At 45.1% G+C, this 25,097-nt stretch overlaps 1 protein-coding gene across 6 annotated transcripts in view; it reads right to left on the bottom strand.

Annotated features, from left to right (window-relative positions):
• JARID2 (jumonji and AT-rich interaction domain containing 2) overlaps positions 1-22,204 on the bottom strand; it is a 227,879-nt gene extending 205,675 nt beyond the window's left edge. Inside the window, exon 1 of one of the 6 annotated variants that reach the window (XM_065052352.1) lies at positions 22,108-22,204. Coding sequence is in view for 2 of the 6 variants with exons in the window: in XM_065052353.1 (XP_064908425.1) it covers positions 19,342-19,413 (72 nt within the window). In the remaining 4 variants the exon portion in view is untranslated. Of the gene's footprint in view, positions 1-18,891; positions 18,911-19,341; positions 19,428-19,545; positions 19,672-20,615; positions 20,635-20,916; positions 21,478-22,107 lie in introns of those variants that run through there. The other 5 variants (XM_065052354.1, XM_065052357.1, XM_065052356.1 and 2 more) reach the window with 5 other exon arrangements.
• Between the last annotated feature and the right edge of the window lie 2,893 nt (positions 22,205-25,097).

Below are 25,097 nucleotides of genomic sequence, written 5' to 3'. Positions count from 1 at the left end.
CGGTTACTGAAAAGCCTATATCATAATGCACAGAAGTGCATTAGCTTGTACCCATGATGAGAGAGAAAACTAGATATATAAAAGGAAAAAAAAAAAAAAAGAAGGAAATTTCTATTCTCCTCTTACATATTTCTCAAACCCCCTCATACCTATTTGCCAAAACTCCGAACTATTCTCAGTTGCTGATGAAATTTTTCTGTATGATCTTCACTGCATCTCGTTTTGGAAGAGGCTCATTTAAAAAAAAAAAAAAAATCAGATTTGTCAGTCAACAGACAAACTCTAGTCATTAGACTTTTTTATTTCCCTTTTTAAATATCGACCTGGGACAGTTTTTCCCTTGCCTGCATGTGCAACACAGACTGAGGGCTGACGAGACAAGCTCCCACACCTGTAGGAAGCAGAGAATTTAGGCTAAAAGTTCTGACTGACATTTAACTTAACACAGTAATACTTCTCTGGGGGAGGGGAGTTTCCTATAGCTGCATTAATTCAGGCTAAAAATACCCATGCTGACATGCTGTCATGCAAGAATCTCTTTGATTCCAAGAGTTTATTCAGAGCCTTCGTGTTACTTTGAACTTTTTTGTTGTTTAATATGATCATCGCTCCATTTGTCATCATATGACAAGAGCAGACAATTACACAAGCTGAAGATATGTCTGCCAGTCATAGCATGCCATCCTGCTGCTGTCAAGCAAAGAGATGTGCCTCTACACACCTCTAGATTGAGTTCATTAAACCAGCCTGCAGGATATCCCTCGGTAATGACACAGATGAAAGACCGAATTAAAATTGCTTAATTCAGATACACAGTCTCCAGCATTTTTCCACCTTGCAGTCTAACTGGTTAAGCTGCATGTTTGAATAAGACGTCCTAGCACAGAAGCGGCTCTAATTCTCCACTTCCATCACTTTTAATTACAACATCTGAAGGACTTTCAGAGTTTGTTTTGTACTTCCCTCAGCCTTGAATGTCAGCTAAGCTATTTAAAAGAAAAGCAGACTGGTCAGCCACACACTAGCGTGCCTTCTGTTGACTGAAGCACGGAGAGCAGCTCTCTCCCACCTTAAAATCGCCACAGGAAGAGGTGAGCACGGTGGGTATCAAGCAAAATGCCATGTATCACCTCAGAGAGCATGCATCGGTGTTTTCAGTGCTCACTGTGGCTTTCCCAAGGCAAATTTGTTGCCTCCAGAAACCTCAGTGCTTCGTTAGTGAACACATTACCTCCATGTTCCCCATTCAAAATCCAAGCAGAGTGTTTCGAAATACTATTTTTAAGTACGTGCTTCTTGAAGTTTTTTTCATTTCCTAATATAAAATACAAAGTTCTTGCCATACAATTGTGTTTTTCTCATACAAGTAGGACAGAAGAAGTAGTATGCTTAAAAAGCAAATATCCAGCAATTTTGCATTAACACCGTGAGAAGTCCACAGGGAAGTAGCACCTACCTCAATTAGTAGATTGAGCCATGTTTTCAAACAAAGCCTAATTAAAATACGCTCTTCTGAATCTCCATCAAGAGCCAATTCACCAGCAAGGGGACAATTGCTTAACACAGCCTCCTATGATGAAATACATTCCCCACACTGGCACAGTAAACATCCGCATTAACACTGACAAGAATATTTCCAAAGCAAATGCATTTACAAGTCTAAATATAAAGCTGGAATCCCAATTTCCATTACTTCCTCATTAGTGGCTTAACATATCAGAGTGTGTGTGTGTGGGGAATCTTAGTAATAAAAATGTGTGTTATACTCTAAACGCTACTACTGCATTTTTCAGGACAGCTACATGTATCCAAGACTGTATGTAACTACTAAAGTGCTTTCTTTACCAATATGATTTGGCATGGTACCAGCAACCCAAAAGGCAACAGGAAACCACAAAGCTGATTTGGCTCAAAATTTGAGTTTTTCTAAAGCCTGGTTATACAACAATGCGTGGAGTTTTTTTTAAAGGAAATTATACTGTAGATAATTTGGTTTCATTTTTTAAATATTCCCATGAAGCAGCTCTAAGCTCAAACCCAATGCTCAGCCAAACTCACAGCATAAGCAAGGATGCTGCTGCAGGCAGGGATGCAGCAGCAGCTGCCCCCAAGACAGGCAGTGCATGCAGAGAACCAGCCTGCCCTGTGAGAAGGGGAAAAAAAGAGACATTCCCTTTCTGCTCCTTCCACCTCCTGGATTTAATAGCTGTTCCTTTTTTTCTGCCACCCAACCTACGGAAGAGCAGAGAGCCACAGCAAAAAAAAACAGAGTTGAGGGAGACCTCAGGAGGTGGGCTCACCTGTGCTGCCCCATCCCCTCAGGGAGCACTCGTGGCTTCAGGACAGAATTTGGCCTCTTATTAAGGTCCCCGGCAGCAGAGAGGCCTCACTCCCACTTGACTTTGGGCCACTTCATGCGAGGACAGGGTGTGGGGGCAGCCTGCACGGGGGGGAAACAGCCACAGTACAGGCACAAACCTCATCTCCTGGTGCTCCAGCGCCCATTTTCTGCCCGAGAGGATTCCCTGTGTCATGCACAAGTGTGCTTCCACCGCTGGAGGATTAGCACAACAAGCCATCCACCACACTTGCGTGCACACCGAAAGCAGCAGCTTCCCAGCTCAGCCTCGCATGTGCAGCCACCACCAAAGGCTGCTCTTAACTGCACCGTGCCCCAAAACACAAATGCCCCAAACAAGCACATGCTCAGAAACTTGAATTCCACCAGTGCAAAGCCAAATGACTGCACCGTGACACAGAGCAGGGCCCTACCGTTATAAAACGGACAGAGCTTTTGACAAGGAGGTTTTGATTTTTTCTTAAACCCACCTTCCTCAAAAGCACTCAAACCATTTCCACCTCTGTCAAGATAAAACTGCAGTTTCATCAGCTGCAGTTTCCAGCCTGCTGTCTTTCTTCCCACAATTTACAGACCGGAGGGACAGACCAAGCACTGATGGCTCAGCTTCTCCACCTTCTGCCTAAGTGCTTGCTGCCACTATACCCCACTCAGCACCCCCAAAGCTGCCCTCCCACACCATTTCCAGCCCTGCAGCAAACAGCAAATAATGAAATAGCAACAGAGACTCCAAGGGAAATAAATGGTAGTGCTTACAGTGACTGTAAATGCAGTGTGGAGAATGGAAGGCACTGCCTGCAGGTGGGGATTTCTTTCGGCTGCTGCTGCTTTTATAGCTACAAAGCGCTGGCAAAGGGAGCCCTGCAAGCAACTTGCTCCCTGTAACAGCACAAGAAGAGGAGGTTGGTTGCATTTTGAGCCTGAGCCTACAGATAACAGAAGCCATGAGAGCAGCAACAAGCACAGAGTGGAAGCAAATCCTTCCCTCACGTCTGCTGGGTTACAGCAAATCATGTGCCTTGGTGAAACAGCAATGCTGGAAATGAAGCTGAACTCCCTGCCTTCCCACTTCACCCGGCAGCACTCAAGAGAACTCTCTTCACACACCACGCCTGGAAAAAATCACTGTTTTAGCGAAAGGCCAACGGTTTAGCCAACAAACACAGATACTACCAGTCATGCATGCAGCTTAAACATCGTTTGCTCCAGCATAGGAATCTGCCTGCATTGTGGCAGAAGAGCTTAAGTGAGAACACAGCTTTGCCGACCCATAACGACCAGCCAGAATAAATCTCATAGTCTAAAACATATACGACTGTACCTAAACTATCCTACACTCACGTTGTTCAGCTCGCACCACAGATGCCCAGCACATACCAGCAGCAAGCAGGATTCCACACAGGCATGCCTTCCTACAAACCAAACTTGTCCCCCCTGGTGACAATATTATTTCCCAACCAGAAGAGCCAAGGCTGCCTGAACATTTCAGCAGCAGCCTACACCGACACCGTTTAGCTCATTTCATTTCCAAAATGAAAAAAAGACAGGTCTTCAAAACACAGACAAACCCCCACTAGCCCTTTCTTACATTCAGTTTGCATAACAGATCACTCTACAGCATTAGTGAAATTCCACACTGCAAGCACATTTAATAAAATCACAGTGACGATGGTTTAAACAGCACATTAGTTAAAATTCTTGCAATGCCTGTTATCAGTGGAGTTACAGGATGCGGGGAAGGGTGACGTGCCCTGATGAAACCTCATGCACGCAGCCAACAGACTACAACAAAGACTGGAAGCTCACATGAATGCTCCCACAGGAAAAAGCCATGCACAACAAACACGACAATTTCAGAGCTGAACCCCCTGCTTCTGCCTTCCCAAAAGCCAGTCTGGCATCATGTAAGCAAAAGCCCTACTCCATGTTACATTCCTGGAGCCCCAAGAAAAGGAAAGGAGAACTGGTAGAGGAACCGTTTGCTCAGCCCCACCACAGAGGCATGCTTTGCATTCTTAAGCAGCACCCTCTGAAACCAATCATCGTCACTCTCTAATTGGCTGGAAGGAACCTCCTTCAAGCCTTGACAGCCAAAAGAAGTACCCTGACTCCTGGTGACCATAGGAGACTGTTAGCACAACTCCTTCAGTTGAGTGGTTAAGGGGGGGCAGGAGGGGCCGGGGGAGGAAATGTGCATTAAAGCTGTACCATTATTTAATTGTGATGGCTTAGGATAATCAAAGTCCTACCAAAAAAGATGCACGAGACAGGAGGAGCACTAAATTACTCACAACCGAGGCAGGTACAGTGCAGTATTTCAGACACACACATTTACATGAGTCAGGGCAAACACTGCTAGAAGAGAGGACTAAATTGAAGAGGATCCTTAAACTGTATTACTCCTAAAATATTTTGCTCTAAGGCAAAACACGCACCATGTATTTTAAAGCATTAAGACACTAATTCTGTAAACAATAATGCCTCCAGCATGCACACCGCGCACTGGAATGGATTCCTCAACTTGGCCTCATCACTTATGCATCTGATGAAACAAACACTGACAGCTTTTTTGCATTTGTAAAGGCCCCACAGCAGCTGTGGTGATCCCACCATAGAGCAATGAATTAAGCCTGAAACCCAGCTGGGTCTGCACAGAAGCCTTTTTTGCACAATACAGCAAGACTATCATTGTTAACCTAGGCATTATTGTAGAATATTCTGCCTTACATTAAGATGGAGATAGAGATGCCCTGGAAAATTAGCTCTAATAGGCAATCTATAACATTTAAAAATATGTATACCACATTGATTGCTAACTGACAATAGATTTCATAGTTCCATTTACACAAAACTAGTGAATCAGGTAATTACAGAACATCGCTGAAGTAGGAAATGAGGCAAAATTAAGAAATAATCCACATTAAAGTTCTAAAACATACAACAAGATTCTATAAAATAAATGTACAAACAGCTAAAATTTAAAATAACTATAAAAATTATCGATCTTGCAATCAGAAGGAATTTGAGACAGACTCTTAGAGGAAAAGGAAGCATGCATGCTTTCATCTAATACGACTGTTAAGAGTTTCTTCTGGGACTAAAGAAAGCAGTTTAATGCATTAAATAGTAATATTCAGTCAGATATTGATTATATTATTTTTCCACTTTTCAAGTGCACAAATGCGTACTGAAAAAAGAGTCAGGAATTACTTGGGAAAAGTAATTTAAAAGTACTTAACTGGAAAACAGTCCTCATGGACAGAATATATTGGTTTAGAACAGAAACTCCATTATTCCATTGCATTTAACATATTTAAGAGAGGCTGAAGAAATCCAAATAAAAGTCTAATAAAGTCTAATTTACAAAATAAACTATTCAGTTCATCTTGCTTTAGTTATTAAGAACAATTATTTAAGACTTAACCACAAAAACATGTATTTTTCCAGGAATGCTCCCAGACATGTGAAAAGATCAGCTAAATTGTGTAAAACACCTAGAAGAATCCAAGGTGCTATCCCACTGACACAAAAACATTTTAAGCCTGTCCTCACAACTTCTCAATGTGAAGAAACCATTTCTCTGGGTACCGCAACAGAAACACGCTTTCTGGTTTCAAGTAGGACATAGGCAGATATTGTGCATGGTTTGTCTTGCCCATGTCTCAGCAGAGAACACTGATGAAGCAGGAGGAGGAAAACAAAGTCACAAGGAGCAACGTGGAAATAGGCAGCTAACTTGGAGGTAGGAGTATGACTAGCAAGAAAGAGCAAGATGAACAATATCTTCCATTTACGGTTTTTGAAACCCATGCATTTCTCCACAATGAAGAACTGATCTAGCCAGAGAAACTTAAGTCTTATTATAAGAAACCAAAATTACAGGCAGAAACAACAAAAAAACCCTAATTCCTATTTTTTTGGTGGCATTGCCTCTGTTCACAGGCCGTTTTCATTTTCAGTAGGAGGAACTGAGGGGAAGGGAAGGGGAAGTTAGGGAGAGAGAGCGGAAGGTAAAAAGTGTGGGGGGGAAAAGGCAGCAGGGTATTAGAGAGCAAATTAACTTCAGACTCTGTGCCACACTGGGCTAAAATGAAATTAAGATCAAACTGGCAGCTTTTGAATATATGGCCCTCCAAAGAAAAGCTCTCAGCTCCATGACAGTTGAAGGAAATAAATGGACAACTTTGTACTGTTCTGAAAATCTTGTGTAATGAAGTTACAGTTTCATCCTGGAAGACGACCAAAAAGCATAAATCAATGAGCAACCAACCTTGTATCATTTTTATCACAACAGTAATAGTCATCCAAAGGTAGGTTGTTTATTAAGCCCTAGTAATATTTGTGCTAGTCCCCCACACGAGAAGGTTAAGCTGAAAATAACAAGGAGACTCTCTGTGCCGAGAAAAAACGTGGGCAAAGATACTTTTCAGAAGTGACAAAAAAGCAGCTCTTCAATGTAGTCCAGGAAGAGCCAGACAAATGAATCTTCTACACAAAAACCAGCAAGATTGCTGACCTTGCCAACACAGAAGAGCTAAGAAAGTTTACTTAAGATAGGCATTAGACAAGCTAGGCACTGGAAAATATCATTACACTTTGCTCCAGAGAACTGTCTCATGCTGCAGCATGAACCAGGTATGAAATACATGAATGCAAGAACAACAACTAAGGTTTTGTTACAGGTAACCCTGAGAGCTGATACTTGCACCTTCGAGAACCTAAAGATTGTGTCATTGTGGAAATATTCTTTATTCTCTCTAGGGACTTCCTGCATGAACAACCAACCAAACCAATTTGGGGAAAAAAAAAAAAAGACAAACAAGGCAAGCCATGCAAATGACAGCAACCTGGGAGATTGAGATTTAAAACCCCATTTCTGACAGTTTTATACTCTCTTATCTATTACAGCATTAGGAGCCCTGATAACCAGTCCACTATAACCAAGATTTCCCTTACTAGATCTTTTCCTGGTTTCTAGGCTGAACAGTAGGTCAGTCAGCCAGTCTTAGAATTGTTCTTACAGTTTTTTGTCTCAAATAATGCCAGCAATTCAATCTTCTTTCTTACACACTTAAAAATTTATAAGATATTACTTCTTGTTTAAAGAGTTGCCTCAAGAGATCACCTATTATTTTGTTATTTTCCTTAACTAGATGATTATATGCATGGGCTTAACATCATTCATCCATGTTGAAATTAAACTATGTTTAAACTCCATCATATCAACTGCAGATCTTTGCTTTTATTGCAGAAGGTGATCTAATCACTGAGATAGTGGACTGGAAATTTGGAAACCAGCTGGCACTATCTCAGTGGCATTCTTCCACTGGGTAACGTGTTTTCAAAGCTGAAATATTATACGTTATGTTGCTTCAGCTTTGTAACACATGGGTTCCTGATTAAAATACTGGGTGGGAAAAAAAAATACCTGGAGATTTGGAGAGCATGGAACAAAGGAAGAAGTGGTACAAAAATATGAAGCCTTTTAAGGAAAAAGGATAACCTTTCAGCCCAGATGTGATTTACTGCTCCATGGGAACAGAATGGTGATAAATTATCTACACAGAGGATAGTTGAGAGCAAATTTCAGAACACCTTCAAAAGCATGCCTGAACAGACGACACCTTCAAAGTCTTCTTCCAAAGACAACAGCACAGTGTGCTGATGTATATTCTTCCATTGTAAAAGATGAAGCCACACTTCCCTCCTACACTATCATGCCCATTGGCCAAGCTGCAGCTGACCTTCTGAGGGCACGACCACGACACTCTGCTGAGGGAGAACATTAAAGTAAAAGCAGCAAAAAGTACTGCTGAGATGGCTAACAACATGGACAGTGGCAGGACCTAACTGTGAACTCAGGGCAAGCCATCCTCCACAAGAGCAGGATTCCAAGCACGGATACATCTCCTGGCCATTTTTCTCACATAATCCTAACCTTGGTTTCACAAACCGTGCCGGAGGGCAGGTTAGCTCTCTGGAGCTGAGCACACTCCTGCTTCCCTGACAAAGTCCCAGATGCAGCTGCAGTCACTACTGGAACGTGCAGGCGATAAAATGACAATGCTCCAAAGCACCACTGAAAAGAGCTTGTCTGAAGCAGATGGATTCTGCAGAGCTCAGAACCAGGTAATCCCCCAGTCAGCACCACACATCTACTCGTCACTACACACAGTGAACAGGGACACAAAAAGGATAGAAACACAGAAGGAAAGGCAGATCCAGAAAAAAAATCTCCCCAAAAGCTAAAAAGCTTCTGATCACTCTGCCAGGGAATCCCTGTGGTCAACTCAAAACTATTCCCGAAGGGAAAGCAGGACACTCATAGACAGGTGTGCGTGCAGGAATGCTGCTCCTGCTCCCATTTGGGCCAGGAGGCCGAGCTCAGCACATCTGGGATCAACAGCCATCAGACATGGGGTTATAATGCAATATGGGCTGTCTGCAAGGGGAGAAAAGAGACACCTCCCTGGCAGGATCTGAGGAAAATCGGTGGAGGGGAAAAAAAAAAAAAAAAAAAAAAGAAAAAAAGGAAAAAAAAAGAAAAAAAGAAAAATAGTTTATCCCTTCATTCTCCTCCATCCAAATTAGTGAACCAGTAATTTCCAGAATGCCCACAGGGAATTAATTTTGCTGCATCCTTGACTGCAAAAGTAACAGACATAAAATGACACCACTAAAGGAAAAGGAATCAACAAGAACATAAGAAAAGATGCTTGTGAGGGGAAAATACATGATTAACAACATAATAAACACATTTCCTTCCTCTGCATGATACACTACCAGCTTTCATAGGAGCCAGATGAAGCAATATTATAATGAAATACTAAGTATGATATAAAGAAAGTATGTTATCCAAAAGCCTTTAAGAGACCACACTTTTCTTAAGATATTTATGCTGAAAATTGTGTTAACGTTCTGCAAAGCAACAGGGCCCAGGTATCATCTGACCACCTTTAGTTATTTTGAAAGGTCATACTCAAATGGAGACTGCAAAGCTCCTTGTAATAATGGAAGCTGTGCCCTGTTTTTTATGACTGGTCAGTCATGTCATATAATGCTGCTCTTGACTGAAAAAGCATGAATATTCATGGTTTATAAATAAAAGCCTTTAATGTATGTGAATTATGAAATAAGCTATTCCTGAATGCTCACATCAGCACAATTCAATCTCCCAGAAGTTCTTAAAAGGCCTGTAAAAAGGGATGAGTAGGGCCATGTTCTACTTTTCCTCCACAGTATTTGCACATTAACAGTTTGCTGAGCCTTGCATAAGTACACAATCGGTATTTTCTATAACCAATACTCCATTCTGCATGAGATACAAGCAGCAACAGTGCAATCCCTCCCCTTCTAAAGTATTTCCTGTGGACCTGCCCCCAAAATGAGCAGCAGGAACCTTTCCACATCTATCTCCCTTTGACCTTCAGAAAAAGATAAAAATACTGTGACAATAATTTGTTTTCTTGCAAAGAGATGCCAACAGCTTTGTAAGAGCTAATTTCCTCAGACAGAGATGACGTGGATAGAGGTCCCCAACTGGAGAAATACACTGAAATGAAAGATAAAAGCACTGGACTAGGAGACAAGAGGGTGGGGGAGGGGAAGCGAACCATAAAAAATGCCAGTACTATGCACACATGCACAGTATAATGAAGATAAGAGTACGGGGAAAAAAAAGAGTAGTTATTAGATTTAAATAAAATATTAAAACACTGGAAAAGCAAAAGGAAAAACAGTTTAGAAAAGAAAACAGGCAGGACTACATCTCGTAAAGCCATTAAATCCATTAAATGGCTATCACCCTCTTAGAAAACTAACATTCCTGCCTGCAAATACTTGCGCACACTCTTAGACAGGAATGGCAAAATCTCGAGCCGTGAAAAGCACTTCGCCATGTGCTTAACTCGCAAGCTGCAAGTGCTTCAACTGACGTCAGCAAGAGTGTTCATACATTCGAGATAGGCACGTGCTCCTTGCTGGGTTGAAACTGAGGGTGCTGTTCCATGTGCCTTTTAAATCCACAGACGTCCTTGTGCCACTAAAAAGTCCTTGCAGGCCCTCAACGAAAACAGGTGATGAAGTAGAAGAAAGGAGAGCAGTGGTATAACAACTTTTTAAGCCATATAATTTCTGTGATCCTATTTCATACATAGCTCTATAGTTGTACTGATATGGCCAAAGCAGTTTACCACAAAGAAAAGATCAGTAGGGTGACCAGTGTCAGCTTGAATGGTGAAAAAAAGGCATGTGACATCACATCCTGATGTTCCTATAATTAAAGGAAACCTTGGGGTTTTTTTGCAGGTTCTTGATTTGACATGGTTTGGCCTTCTCACAGTACTTGGAACCTGGGGCAAAAATACATCAGCACTTCAGTTCGCTTGCACATTCAACAGACGCGGTTGGTTTTAATAAGAGAAGCTATCTGAACTTAATCTTCAGCAGGACAGGATAAACCAAATAAAGCCATGGGAAATTTCTGCAGGAGTTCCCTTCTGTAAGCAGGAACTTGTTGTAGAAAGCAGAATGTTACACTGGCTTCACTTCCATGGTGGAGCTCTTGTATCACAGGGTTTAGCAGTGGAACTCAGCTTCCAGTAGCAAGCTATCTTATTTTCTTCTTTTTTTCTTCACTTAAGTTTAAAATTGTTCAAGTCCTGTCTAAGGAAACATAACACATAACAACAGTAACACGTTTTTAATCCTACCATATTTTAGCACTTCGGAAATTATTATGGCACTGCCACGACCACAGGCACAAACTTCTGCAGCTTCATTTTCATCTGCGCGGCCTAACTTTGTTTCAACCTTACTTAACATTCACTATGTTTCCAGCAGTAGGACAGTACAGCAAAATCCATGCCCGAACAATCCTTAGAACAGACAAAGACAGCTAATTTTGTTTACTAGGAAATAAAACATACATCCTGTCTCCTATTTAGTCATAATTTCACAGCCCATTTAACCTCACGCTATTGCTACCCCTTCCCTTGCCACTTCATTTTGTGTCCCTGCAATACCTTTACCAGAACAAGTACTTTTACAGCTACATCACAAGCTGCAATATTAAACAAATCCAAATTAAAAATCAAGCATATTTTGCCAGCTCAGTTTTAACCTGGAAAGTCCCCAATCTACAGCAGGAACTATCACCTGGCACACATGTTGGCCAGCAGAAGAGAGGAGGAACAGGCAGCCAAAGGCAAGCTAAATCACTTCCTTCAGTGCACTGCAAGTTTAAAGTGGTCAGAAAAAGATGGCATTAGGCAGCTTACTGGTCTCCACATTCAAAAACTTCTTACCAAAGGCAAAATGCAAAAGCTACACACAGGACATTTCCACCACAGATAGGAAGAAGGGGACAGCAAAACAGGACAGGACAGCGTCTCTCAACAGCTACTTCTTACTTTTGTAGCTTTTATTGGTTTAAGGCACCACAGACAGACTTGAAAAATCAATAAGCCGGCTTCAAAATTATTTGCCATTAGGACAGCCATTGTTTCTTCCAAGTTATAATTAATTCACAAGTTACAGTTACTGTAACATGCTGTAACTCCAGCTTATAAGTAACACGAAGCCTCTTGTCTTACAAAGTGATATTACCATGTCCCCTTTACATGTTGAATAACTAGAACAAAAAAATTAACATTGGTAAAAGCAGGATGACTATCTCCTAACTATCTTGCTTGAGGTAGTACAGCTTTTAATAAATGATTAGAGGAAATACTGCTCCAACACATTAACTTCTGCTTTATATCCAAAACCAAAAGGGATGTTCCCTGGTCTCAGAAAGCCAATCTGCATGATGGCAATAGACCATGAGAATTTTCATCATTATTACTATGCATCAGAGGCGGGGAGGGGAAAGTGACTATTAATCAGAAAATCACACCTTGGGCATCCACCTATGTCATCCTTCTATGAAAAACACATCGAGGCCGGTCACTCAGAAAATCACCCAAAAAGGAACCACGTACAACACCAGCTTAGTTATCAGTCAACTTTACAAACAGTAACAGAAAACTTTCTTTTTGCTTGGCTTTGAGTTCTGTAAACTCAAAGTCTGGACCAAGTTTCATAGGGCTGACACTAAAGCAGAAGCTGTTCTAATTTTTTTCAGCTCGAGTTAAGAAGTTAATTGATCTGGCATACGTGCAGGGTTGGAAATTTGTATTATGGGGTTTTTAGCATGCACGCTGCAGCTGAGAGATTTGGCTTACAGCTTTGATGTACTAAAAAGAACTCTGTGGGACAAACTGCTGAAAATAATATCCATGAAATAAAAAAGGCGAGAAAGAAGGAAACATATTCCTTCTCTAAGTCACTCTTGGTCTGCATAATAGGCACCTTATAAAAAGAAAAAAAACTATAAACATATGGTGGTAGCCTGCAGCAACTTAGAACTCTAAATGCCATTTCTAGACTATGTACTTTTGGGGCATAAAGATTCCCATATTTAAAATAGCATAGCAAATTATATGCTAAATATAACAACTAATAAAAATAATGATAGGCATCTCAAAGAGTGAGCCACTGGACAGACCCGTGTCCAAAACTTACGGTTCTGTCCTCAAAAAACATCTGTACATCGCAATTTGCTTGACTTGCATGTTTCATCTTCAAATTTCTCTTTGTATTTCTTAAAGACACAGGCCATTCTCAAACATAGCTAGAAAATTGTTATTCGCTGTTTGAATGGAGGTGTCAGGGCACAGGGGAAACGGAACTCCTGTCACTGGGTAGCCTCAAAGGCTTGCTGACTTGGTTGGACTCCCCAAAATACAGCATGACTAGGAGGATGCCTAGCGTGAGGCTAAAGTTTACCCAAAGCAGTAGCAGATTTTTAATCCAGAAGAAAATAAAGCACAATCCCCAAAGTCTTTCCCTTAACATACAAATGTGGGAAAGGGCAGAGAATACTGTCCTGTTCTTGTGGGCAGCAAAGGAAAAGCACAGTGAGTCAAAACGCCAGTACACAACATTGTCCAGAAACACTGGGGAACATCCATCTCTACTCACTCACATAAATCTGTTTTAAAAATAGGCACATAGCTGATTTCCATATGTATGTAGTTGAAAGAGCCAATAATTTCTCAAAATTCATTCCCATCGTTCTTAATTTAAAAGCACGCATTACTTCAACACTAATCTGCAAGCAAAGCTAAAAATGAATTGCTTGTAATATATAGTTATCCTAACTTGGCTCAGACAACACAGTACCAAAGTGCAAAACAAAGATTAGTAGATTAAGTCAGAATGAGCTCCCATGGTTTATTTTTGAACTTTATAAATATCGTTAGCCAGTCATCATAGTGTGCATGTGCCAAAACACGCTAATCTCCTGCAACCATCACTCCATCCAAAAGATGTCAGGCCAGCAAGGCAAGCTCAAAGAACAGAAAGCATAACACATGGACATGAATGCCACAAACCCTCCTGGAGCAGGGCAGCAGGCCACAATTTTTAAACTATTATTTGCATTTCTTCTAGCCTTTAGGAAGTAACAACAATATAGTAACAGCCACAGATCCAAAGCCTTTTTTTTTGCAGAACAAATCAAGGGAAAAACCTGTCAGAAAAGACTGCAAGAACCCAAGTCAGATAGACCAAGCAGATCACACATGACAGAAGACAGACATTTAGAAAGAATTAAGTCATGCCCCTCAAGTGATGCAATTATAAAAACTCTTCTGGGGGCATCATCACATTTTTGCTAAACGGATTTTAGTAGTGTCAAAATGTCTGACTGCAACTGTAGAAATCCTACAGGCAACAAACCAAACCTGACCAGAAACAACTCTTGTTCCACAGGTCTGACCAAGATGCAGAAAGCGTAAGGAGACCTTAGTACAGGTTTCTCGCTTTGCTTTCAATGCATTTTTTAAATCACACAATCAAATTTTTATACCTGATTAAAGGAGGCTTTGTTCCCATAGGTAAAAATACAGGATATGGTTTATGACACTTCAGTCCAGGATGAGACATTTGTTGCAGAAATGCTGAAGCAGTTTCAGGTGCTGTCCTACATGAACCTGTGGAACGATGATTCCCACCTGAGCGTTTTTTCCCTTGCTTCAGTGCCCAGCCAAGCTGGTCACTCCAAACAGCTTCCTGCAGCAGCATAAATTAAGCCAATAAATTCTGCACGGGAGCAGATGGGGTACACTCACACCATCCGTCTGCTCGCAGTGCCAGGAGCTGTCATCTCTAGCTGAGAGCCTGGAGACACGGTGCGACACGTGGAGATGCTCTCAGCCACCCCTCGGCTTTGCCACCGATGGTGGCCACACTTGCGGGGCAAGTCGAAGAGCAGCACATTACAGCTTTGGACCCTTAATCTGCATAAGGAAGTGACAGACAAACAGCACGTGTGGAGGGGAAGAGGGCTAGCGAATTTTCAAACAAGCCCTCGCTGCTATAATTAAAGGGTTTATTCCTTTCCCACAACCCACCACTGGAAATACCAGGCCACTGCCAGATTACTGCAGGAACAACATCAGAACAGGATGTCATTACACGAGGGAAAGTGTGAAACCCGAGCGAGTGAAACGGCAAATGGCTTTAAACCTTTTACCTGCTGATTCATTGAGAAAACGTTTTTGTGACCAACTGAAATAAACTCACGCCTACAAATGAAAACCAAGAGTTCCCAAATAAAAACTGCCCATTAAAAACCAAGAAGGATCACATCCAATATTCCCAGTAGTAATGAGCCAGCAAAACAACCCATCAAAGATCTAAGAGAACACCAAATACATTTTGGCAAGCATATTATTTCCTGTATCTGAATTGCTGCGCCAAGTACTCCTCACACACTAGACCTGAATTTTACAAGCGATTTGCAGCTTTTAAGTTTCCTGGTGGCTTCCTACCACTTAAAAATGCTTTAAATAAAAAATGGTAGTAAATATAAAAAGTATATGCATACCATACCCCATCATTTACTTGGACATTAAATTCCCAGGCATGTTTTACCCTTTTCTCTGAAGTCATAAGAGGTTAAGGGGCTCTGTATTGAAGGTGAAGAGCTAGACCATAAAAAGTGTCAACTGAAGTTCTGGCCCATCGCATAGAGACATTTAGGGCCATGAGCATCAGGAAACATTTAAGGGAAGTTCAGGTTTGGCAACACTGAAGTTTGCATTATTAGACTTGAAAGTTAATGTCTCGTTAATCTTACACAGAGGCAGTCAAATCCATCAGCACTATTGTTTTCAGACTGTCTGCCCACTAAGGCAAACAATGCATCATTTACACTTGGTTTACATTTATAGTTGGGAAGAAAGCCATGCAAAGGACTAGGGCGAAAAAACAATGTTTTAAATGCAAATTTGGATTTCGAAGCAATGCATGTATTCCTCTGCAAATTCCACATCTGCTGAATCACACAAAAGCTGGGTGCTTATAACAAAAAAAATAATAAACGTGTCTCTGGTTTTCCTTTCACTACTTTAAAATTACCTTTAAGACTCCCTTTCACTTGAGTGCTGCAAACTGGAAACTTTAGAAATGAAAGCAGCTGGTGTTTCCCCTCCCTCCTGAAATTCAAGTTGATTGAATTCAGTCCTTATACAATATAAGTGGCCAAAACCAACCCTCAAAAACACTTCCCTGCTCCTCAAGAACCTTCAGTTATGTTCAAACCAGGAAATATCTGTAATGTGTATAAACAAAATATAAATTTGAAACCTGGAGTCTCTCTAGCTTCAGGCTCTGAGATTTAAAAATTGACCTACTTTACGTAATGCTCCCACAGCTGAGTCATCACACTATCAACTAGTCTCTATCAGCTGGAGGGTATGATCATCACTCAAAAAAACCCCCTAAGTATCCATACTGAAATGCATATTTTATTTATTTTATTATTATTATGTTAAAAATATACTGTAAATCTAACAGTCCAGACCATATGGGGGAGGGGAAAAAATCTTGAAGTTGAAACCACATAAGGTAATCCCTGTACAGCAGATGCTGTGCATCGTAGCAAGAGCCTGTAAACTACAGGACAGAGTACTGGACAAGGCTGCAGAAATACAGATTAGTTCCATCTCTGCACTGTTACAGTATGTAGCTTCAGGCAAGTAATTTAGACTTCTTTCTGTTTCATCAAATAATATAATGGAGGGAATGCTACTGCCTTACAAAATCAGCTGACGTTTATACCACATTTTAGCATATGCATAACATTAGCTGTTATTTTACATCTACAGAAAAGAAAGAGGTAATATATTTTTAATACTGGCTTGGTAGGCCTCATAAGAGAAGGTGAAAGTGCTTAATGAACACTAGAAACTCTTCACAAAGGCCTTGATTTCTCACAATTCACTCTGGGCAGCACCTTACACAGACTTGCGGCTCACAGTCCATCAGAGCAAGTTGGAGTCTCAGGGCAAGGCATTTGTTGAAAACAAAAAGTAATATTTTTTTTTTAAAGGCTTTTAATTAGTAGTTTCTAGTTAGGCACCATCCACTAACTACTTAACAACATAATGTTGTAGTCTCAACAGACCAGAAGGTTAAAAGGAACCCAAACTTGGATCTGAAGTGCAGCTAGCATCCTTACACCATTAGCTGAAATTACACACATGGCGGGGGGGGCAAGAGTTGAGCTATGAGTCCATCTATGCTGCTGGAATTTTTACTGCAAGTCTTAAAAAGACGCAGCACAAGGAAGCTCCAGAAGGTTATTTGAAATAAGACACAATGTACACTGAATGACTACCTCTGCAGCCATCAGTGTATTTAGATTATTTCTTGTAGGAAGTGCTCAAACTTAAAGGACGCTGTCAATCATGGGGCTGGGAAATGAGGGAACTCCTGCACAACACAAAGCAGGGCAAGGGGGGTCAGGCTGAAGCTCCAGGGTGCCCAGGGCCAGGCCCCTGCACGTGAACATCCCTTACACAGGAGGTGTTGGTGCTGCGTGGTCACCATCCCCCAAAAAAATTCCCTGAGCCTGCTTGAAGCATGCCCAAGTAGAGAGTATTGTTTCAAAGGCTGCAGCACTCACAGGAGCTCTTCCTCAGATGCCTGCAACATGCTAATCCTGGACAGGCTGTGTCGGCCGTCTGTCTGAGGGGCTTACCAGGCCGTCCGTAGGTGAAGCGTGTCACCTCATGGCAGACTACAGCACTTTTACCTCTGCAAGGGCAAGGAAACAAATCACATGAGGCGACAGTAGTGACATTACTCCTTAATTATATTTTGCCATCTGCTACGGTGTCAGAACTGTGCAGGTATTTAAAGACAGTAATCCAGGTCTGATACTTCGAGAACTAAACCAGCAAGAACAGAGGACTTGCTATTCGGCATCACAAAAACAGATAGAAAAATGCACCTGTGAAATTACACTTAAGACTTCAAAGCTTTTAATTTAAGAACCTTTAATTCCAAGCGCATACTGAATACAGTCTGGCTTCTCGGCTGATGCTTTACAAAGCTGTCAGTTTTCTGAGGCTTGAGCCAAAAGGCAATATTTGATATGTAAAGATGTTTGAGAAGGAGGAGGGTAAAGTGAGAAGAAAGATTTGAATGAGTCAGCCATAGTTCTTTTAAAAATGAAGTGATAGCATTTTCAAAGCACAGAAAAAGAGATACATACACAGATTTCCTCATTCCTGGGTTATCAGTCGCAAGAAAACACTCTGAAAAGTTTAAGAGAACTTTTAATTATGACCACAATGGTAGCCTGCACCACACAGGCTTTACTCCATTGTTCTCACCACCTTTTTGTTTCCAGAATTCACTTCACCATTGCCGAAAAGCAGCAGCAGCCGCAGCCTAAAAATGCTCTGCTCCCGATACAACCCGCAGCGATGTGAGGAGCGGGGTCACTGAAGCAGAGCTCCGTGCCTGTGCAGGAGGGGTGCACTCGGCCGGACCCTCGCTCCTCACGGCGCAGACACCACCCCAGGGGCTGGGAGCACCAGGGCCCCGCAGCCCGGGCAGCAGGGCCCGACACTGAGGGCGGGCAACTGTTCCGCTGTGGCCGGGCAGCGGGGCAGGGAGGCCAGCGGCCGACCCGCCGCGCCACGGCCCGAGGAGGTGAGGCCTGCCTCAGACAGCCTTCCGCGCCGCCCCTCTTGGGCCACAAGCGGCGGTGCCCGGGCCGGAGACCTGCCCCAGGGACGCGAGGTGTCACCCGCGGGGCCGAGCCCGACAGGACGAGGGGCAGTTAAACATCGCCCTACACGGGACGAGCAGCCGCCGTGGAGGCTGGGACTCGGTCACGGCCCCGAACCGGGGGCGGGTGGTCACACCTGCAGCCGCACAGGCGGACAACAAAAGGCCCGGCTGGCACCGGCGAGGAGGAGGCAGCGCCGGGCGCCGCGGCCCGGCGTGCTCTGCCGCAGCGCCCGGAGGTCGCGAGCAGGAGGAAACGTGCCACGCGTGTCACCACGCTGCGTCCCCACGCCGCCGCCCCCGCGGGAAGACGTGACCGGCTCCCCCTCCTCTACGCTGGGCGGGGGTTGACCAGCCTCCCACCCCAAAACCGGCAGGGCCGGGCGGACGGCCCCGCACCTGCTCACCTGGCCCAGGGCCGGGCAGGGCCGCCCCCTCCCCCGCAGCGCCGCCGAACCGCTGCCCCGGGGCCTCCCCCCGCCCCGCCTCGCTCTGACGTCACGCCAGGGACGAGGGGGGGCCGAAGGCGTGCGGAGGGGGGGACGGGACCGAGGCGACGAAGATTCCACGGCGCGCAGGCCCTTCCCTTTGTGACGTCACGGGAGCAGGGCGAACCTGGCCGGGCGGCGGCGTGGCCGGCGGCCCGCGGGTTCCCGTCACAGCCCCGGCAACCTGTTGCTGCCGCCAGCGCGCCCCGCCGCCGCCTGCGCCCCCGCCCCCTGCCAAAAATAAAAATGGGGGGGGGGAAAGGGGTGGAGGGTATTAAAAAAAGAAAAAAAGGGCGCCGCCGCGAAGTTGCAACCGGGGAGCACCACGGCACATCCTCCGCCCCCGCCACGCTCCCCTGTGCCTCCTACCTTCCCCCGGGGCGCTGGGCCGGCGGCAGCCGCGCTCACCCCCTGCCCGGCGGTGCGGGAGCGCCGCCGCATTGTTCACCCCCGCCAGCCTGGGGCGGCCGCGGGACCAGCGGTTTGGGGCGATCTCTCCCTCCCCCCCAACTTCCCCCCCTTAATTATTAACACCGCGGTTTCCTCCCCCCCACCCCGCTTTTGTCTGCCTGCCTGGGAAACGTGGACGCCTCGCGTGTTTCGCCAGACTTTCCACCCGCCGTTCCCGTTTCGATCCAATACTTTAAACTCGCCGGCCCCGGGCTCCCAGCTCCTCTGCAATGCGGATGTATTTTAATTCGGAAATTTCATGGCGGGGGGGAAGAGGGGGGCCTTAGCTCCGAAATACCGCGCAGCCCCCCACTACCCCCTGGCCCCGAGCTGCCTTTCAGCGGGGCGGGCAATCGATAGCGGCAGTCAGCTGGAGTCAACTGCAGTTTTTACCGAATCTATAGAATAGCGAGGGAAAGTGTCCCGAAGGTCACCCTCCCTGCCAAGAAACACTCTCCGCTGAAAAAAAAAAATCTGCACGAACGACAGGCGCGACATAAACTACAACTTTTGAAGCCTCGCATCAAACCCACCCCAAAGCAAGGATTTATATCCCCCACCCAATGAAGAAATTTTTTTTAAATGTGCAGATAAAAATGATATTTCGCTCTGCTGCGTATTTGGCTAATCCCCTCATTTTTCCAAACGTAAAGAAAAACTCCCCTATGCCAATCAAAACGTAACTGGAGCACGAACAAAAATCCAACTATCCATCCACATTTATATGTTTAAAGGATTAGACAATTACAAGGGATTGGTTAAGCGGCTGAATAAAGAGAGGCAGACATACAGCCCGAGCTTCATTGGGTTAGCCCAAATTTTCGAGCCATGATAATGAATTATTCTCAAACTGAACCGAGCCATTTTTACCCGTTAAAAGTCAACCCCCAGGAACGCGTTCCCCCGTATCGCTGGCTGGGTTTCTATCGCAAGGCAGGGAAGCAAAGGATCAGAGAGGGGAGCTGGGATGTGGTAGTGCGAGAAACGAGCTCGCCATAACCAGACACTCGGTTTCAACTTAAAGGGCTTTCAACAACCACCGCCGCCGCTTCACCAGACGGGAATACACACACGCAGATCGTTTTAAAAAAAAAAAAAAAAAAACAACCAAAACCCAACACCAACCACATCTTTTCGCATGCAAAAGCGCAATATTAATAAAACCGCTTGAAAATGCAGTTTAGTGACATTACCGTGGCAGCCCCCCGAGCTCCCCGCCTTTCATCTAAAACTAGATTATGATTGTGTCATTTGAGGTCAATACATTTATTCACTGGAGGAATCGCTACACAAATCTGGTTTTATAACCAAACTGGATAGAAGGTTCCCCCGTTAAAAGGGGCCTCTGGAACTCCCCCACCACACCACAGAAAAATAAAATTCAGTATCACATTTGTTTCGAAAGCCTTATAGCTGCAGGATTAGCTATAAACTTGACATTCACTGCCATTTCCTAAAACTGGGAGTCAAACGATATATGTTATGACCACTTACGTATTTCTTTTGAATTATATTCCTCTTGGGTCTTTCTTTGCTCATTCTGGTATCCAAATTCTGATTGCAAAAGGGGACAATTGCTTCATGAATTAAAGCCGCGACAATTTAAAAAAAAAAAAAAAAGAATACTGAAAAAATCCTTGGGGGAGGGGGTTGTTTGTAGTGGTTATCTTGTAATCCGACTTTCTTTCCTCACAATGTGATTCTCCTAGCAATAAATCCGAGAAATGGGGGACGAAAAAAAAAAAAAAGACGAATGCGAAGGAAACAACAACAAAAATATCACTTTAGCGAAAACATTATAATGGAAAAAATCCCCTTAAACACAAAAAACGACGCCCTTGATATCCCCTTTTCTCTTTCTCAAGCCACCTAAGCGATCTGCAGGTCCTTAGCGTCAGAGCTGTAGTTACATCTTGGAGAAGGAAAAAGGGGCCGAAAGCAGAAGATAAATAATCAAGACGCTGGAAGTCACGTTTGTGCCGCTGCAGCAGGGAAACCGGCAGAGACTACTCCGGCAGCGGCGGCGGCGGCGGCTCCGGCGGCAGCAGCGGCGGCGGCGGCAGCGAGGGCTGCACGCACCGTGTGTGTCTCCGCTCCTCCGGCTCCCCCCTCTAACCAATGAGAACAGCTCTCCGGCAGCAACTTTAAATGGACCTGGCTCTTTTTTTTTTTTTTTTTTTTTTTTAATATATATGTCTGCGTGCGTGTGTGCGCGCGTGTCTGTATATATATATACACACGCGGGCACACGCACGCACACACATACATACATACACCGCGTAGGGCCTGGCTTGAACTCCCAACCGGGACAGCAGCCGCAACGCCCGGCCCCCCTTGTTGCGTTCAACGCATGCAACAGGCCTCCCTGAACACTTCATGCGGGTCAAGCGTCACACGCTTCCCTTTGCCAGCCCCCACCTTTCCTCCCCCTTCTTTCTTTTTGGCATTTAAGTGTGGCCACCCTGCAGCCGACGTCGCCGCTCTCTGCGCCACAACCCGAGTGGGGAGTTTGGCGACGGTCCCTCACCGCGCAGCACGCTCGGCCACCCTGCCCTGCCCCCCTCCCCGCCCCGCGGCAGCCTCTCTCCTCCCGTCTGCCCAGGGCTCTCCTTGCGCTCCCTCCCTGTGCCCGCCGCGCCTTCCCCCGGCTCGGGCGTGCACCGGGGCCCGCCGCGCTCGCAGCACCTGGCCTCGCCGGCGGGGCTCCGCGCAGGGCCCGAGAATTGTCCTTGTTCGTGGGAAAAGTTGTAGTTCCCTCGCCACAAAATGGCGACAGCGGGGAACTACAACTCCCGGCGCGCCGCGCGCGCCCAGCGCCGATTGGCTACTGCCCGAGGCCCCCCCTTCCTTGGCCGCGCTAGTGCTTTCCATACTCCCCCCGCATCCGCGTTGGTTTCCCCCTCCTTGTCTCCCCCCCAGTTCCGGGGCTCTTGGTGGTAGGGGCGGGGGGGCTGTGTGAGGGGCGGGTGGGTCTTGCTCGGTACCGGTGCGGAGGTGGCGGCGACGAGGCGGCCGCCGCTGCCGCCCGGGGGAGGGAACCGCACGACACGGCAGGCAGGGCGGGCGGAGGAGGAGGGAGAGGGGGAAGTTTATTGGGAACCGCTGACAGGGAGCGGGGAGGCAGGCAGGCGCCGCGGGAGGCTGCTGGGAGGGCGCGGGGATTAATGTGTCTGGGTTGGGCTGGCGAAGCGGGCGGCAGGAAAACTTCGGCCCTGTGAGCTGCGCCGCCGAGGCTGGGCCGGTCCGCAGGGCCGCCCGCTCTGCCCGGTGTCAGCTCAGGACAGGCGGCCGGGCTGCGCTGTGCGGGGCCCGCTCGGTGTGTCTCAGAGGTATCCTGAGGTCGCGCCTCCGCCCCCATCCGAAAAGCCGCTGCCGCCGCGCCGGGGCTGCCCCGCGGGGCCGGGCCGGTGGTCCGGCGCGCCGGAGAATAAGCTTTTTGTGTGCACTTGGGCTTTTAAATACCGGGCTGTGCCGGAGCGGGGGCACGCCGCGGGGAGCGGGGTCCCGGGGCTGGGGCAGCGCCGTCCTGCTGCACCCCCGCCGGCTGCCCTTCTGAACCGGCAGGGACTGCGGGGGGTCAATGCAAAATCCCGAAGTTCAAATACTTTTTTATTAAGTAAAAAAAAAAAAAAGTGGGAAACTGTGTGCGAAGTGGAAGGTGCATCTTCAGAGAAAACATAACAGTTCAATTGTGGAGAAGATTATTCTGGGAGTTAATGAAAAACACCCGAATGACAACGCAGTCATTGGTCCCAGCCAGCACGGGATATGAAGGATCTAAAGCTACTGGAGAGTGTCCAGAGGAGGGACACGAAGCTGGTGAAGGTTCTGGAGAAGGAGCCATATGAGGAGCAGCTAAAGTCACTGGGTTTGTTCAGCCTGGAGGAGACTGAGGGGAGACCTCATGGGGCTACAGCTTCCTCACAAGGGGAGCAGGAGGGACAGGTGCTGATCTCTTCTCTTTAGTGACCAGTGACAGAACCCGAGGGAATGGCAGGAAGATGTGCCAGGGAGGTTCAGGTTGGACATGAGGAAAAGGTTCTTCCCCCAGAGGGTGGTGGAGCACTGGAACAGGCTCCCCAGGGAGGTGTCACGGCCCCAAGCCTGACAGTGTTCAAGAAAAGACTGGACAATGTCCTCAGACACATGGAGTTGGACTCCATGATCCTTGTGGGTCCTTTCCAACTCAGGACATTCTGTGAGGTGACCTACCTCTGTGATAATGCATACTTCTATATAACACTTTAGGGACTTTACCCTGTCTTCCAGATGCAGTTTCTATGTTCGCAACTCTTCTGGAGAACATTACCTCTGCTCTGTAGGTGAGAAAGCTTTTGTGTAAGGATGTTGTGTGGCTGTACTCAAAGTGAGGAGAACAGAAGACTCGGGACTCCCCAGAACCTCGTTTACTGGTTCCTAGTCTTAACCATGAGGCCATCCTCACATAGATAAGTGAGCATAGTGTTCTCTGTTTACCTTAGAAATAGCATGCAAATTGTATTTAAGACACTAAATTGAAAAAATTAAGTTATAATTTCGTAATTCTCCCTTCACTTCTTCATGTTTCCTACTGATTAGTTTAGTGCTTGTTTTCCCTAGTCTAAGTAAAAAAAAAGTTATCTGTGCTTGGCCTTGGACATTAAACTTTTAAGGTGATGCTACTTGTGATCAAGTTAATCTTTTGAAGCCTTTTCTTTAGGCCTCTTGTAGGAAAAATATGCATTGTTTCTAAGTGTAAGTCTGAAGAGAGGTTTTTGTTCCTTTAAATTGGAAATACGCACATTTCTTGTAGGACTGTTTTTACTTGCTACCCTCATTTTTTTTTAAGGTGTTTATGTACCTTGAAGGTCTAGGACATAACTTGGAAGAAAATACTTGTCTCAGGTTTTCTTCCATTAATAATGATGAGTCTGTGACTCTCTCTCCAGGAGACATTTTGGAAAACCAGAAAAGACAAAGATAGTCATTCATGTACTTCTAAGTCAACAATTGAGCAAAAGGTTCTTGTAGGATACCTACCTGGCTTTTCTCAAATAACAGAAGGTAGCAAAACCAACTATCCCACACACACACTTCGGATATTACTTCCTGAGTGTTCTTAAGTCTCAGTGTTGCGATGTTTGCCACTGGCTTTTGTGCCATGTGTTGAACAAGAGCTTACTGTCAGTGTAAACTAATGAATTTTCTTCTCAAGGCTGGGTGGCAGAAACCTTTTCCATGGATCCGTGGCTCTATTTACATTTGTGTTCTGTTATACAGAGCATCGTATTATGTACATCGTAAGTATCGTGTAACTGCGGTGGATCCTGCCTTTCAGTGTGCGTTTTGTGGACTGACCTTTTAAATACTGAAGCTAAACTGGTTTACAAAATTAATTAAATGCTGATACAATAGCAGTTTGTATAACAGGTTAACCGCTACTGGTGTCAGTATTTGCCATGGCATTTGATCACTTTTTTTTTCACATTTGAGAATGAGTTTCATCCTGGCCTCTTTCAACTATATTGTGCCTTGAAAATGTTTGAGAAGTGACTAGTGTTGACATGGTAGAGTTTCCTTGCTTGAGTCTCATCTATTTCTTCATCGTATGTAGTACTTTTACAAGGAACTGTATAGATTTATAAAGAAGCCCCCAAACTGTATTTATGTGTTTTACAGTTAGTTTTTATCACTGT

The sequence above is a fragment of the Columba livia genome, chromosome 2 (genome assembly GCF_036013475.1).
Source record: "Columba livia isolate bColLiv1 breed racing homer chromosome 2, bColLiv1.pat.W.v2, whole genome shotgun sequence".
Taxonomy (NCBI): domain Eukaryota; kingdom Metazoa; phylum Chordata; class Aves; order Columbiformes; family Columbidae; genus Columba; species Columba livia.
The sequence above is the reverse complement of the archived record's forward strand: the minus strand, read 5'-3'. Positions and strand labels throughout refer to the sequence as shown.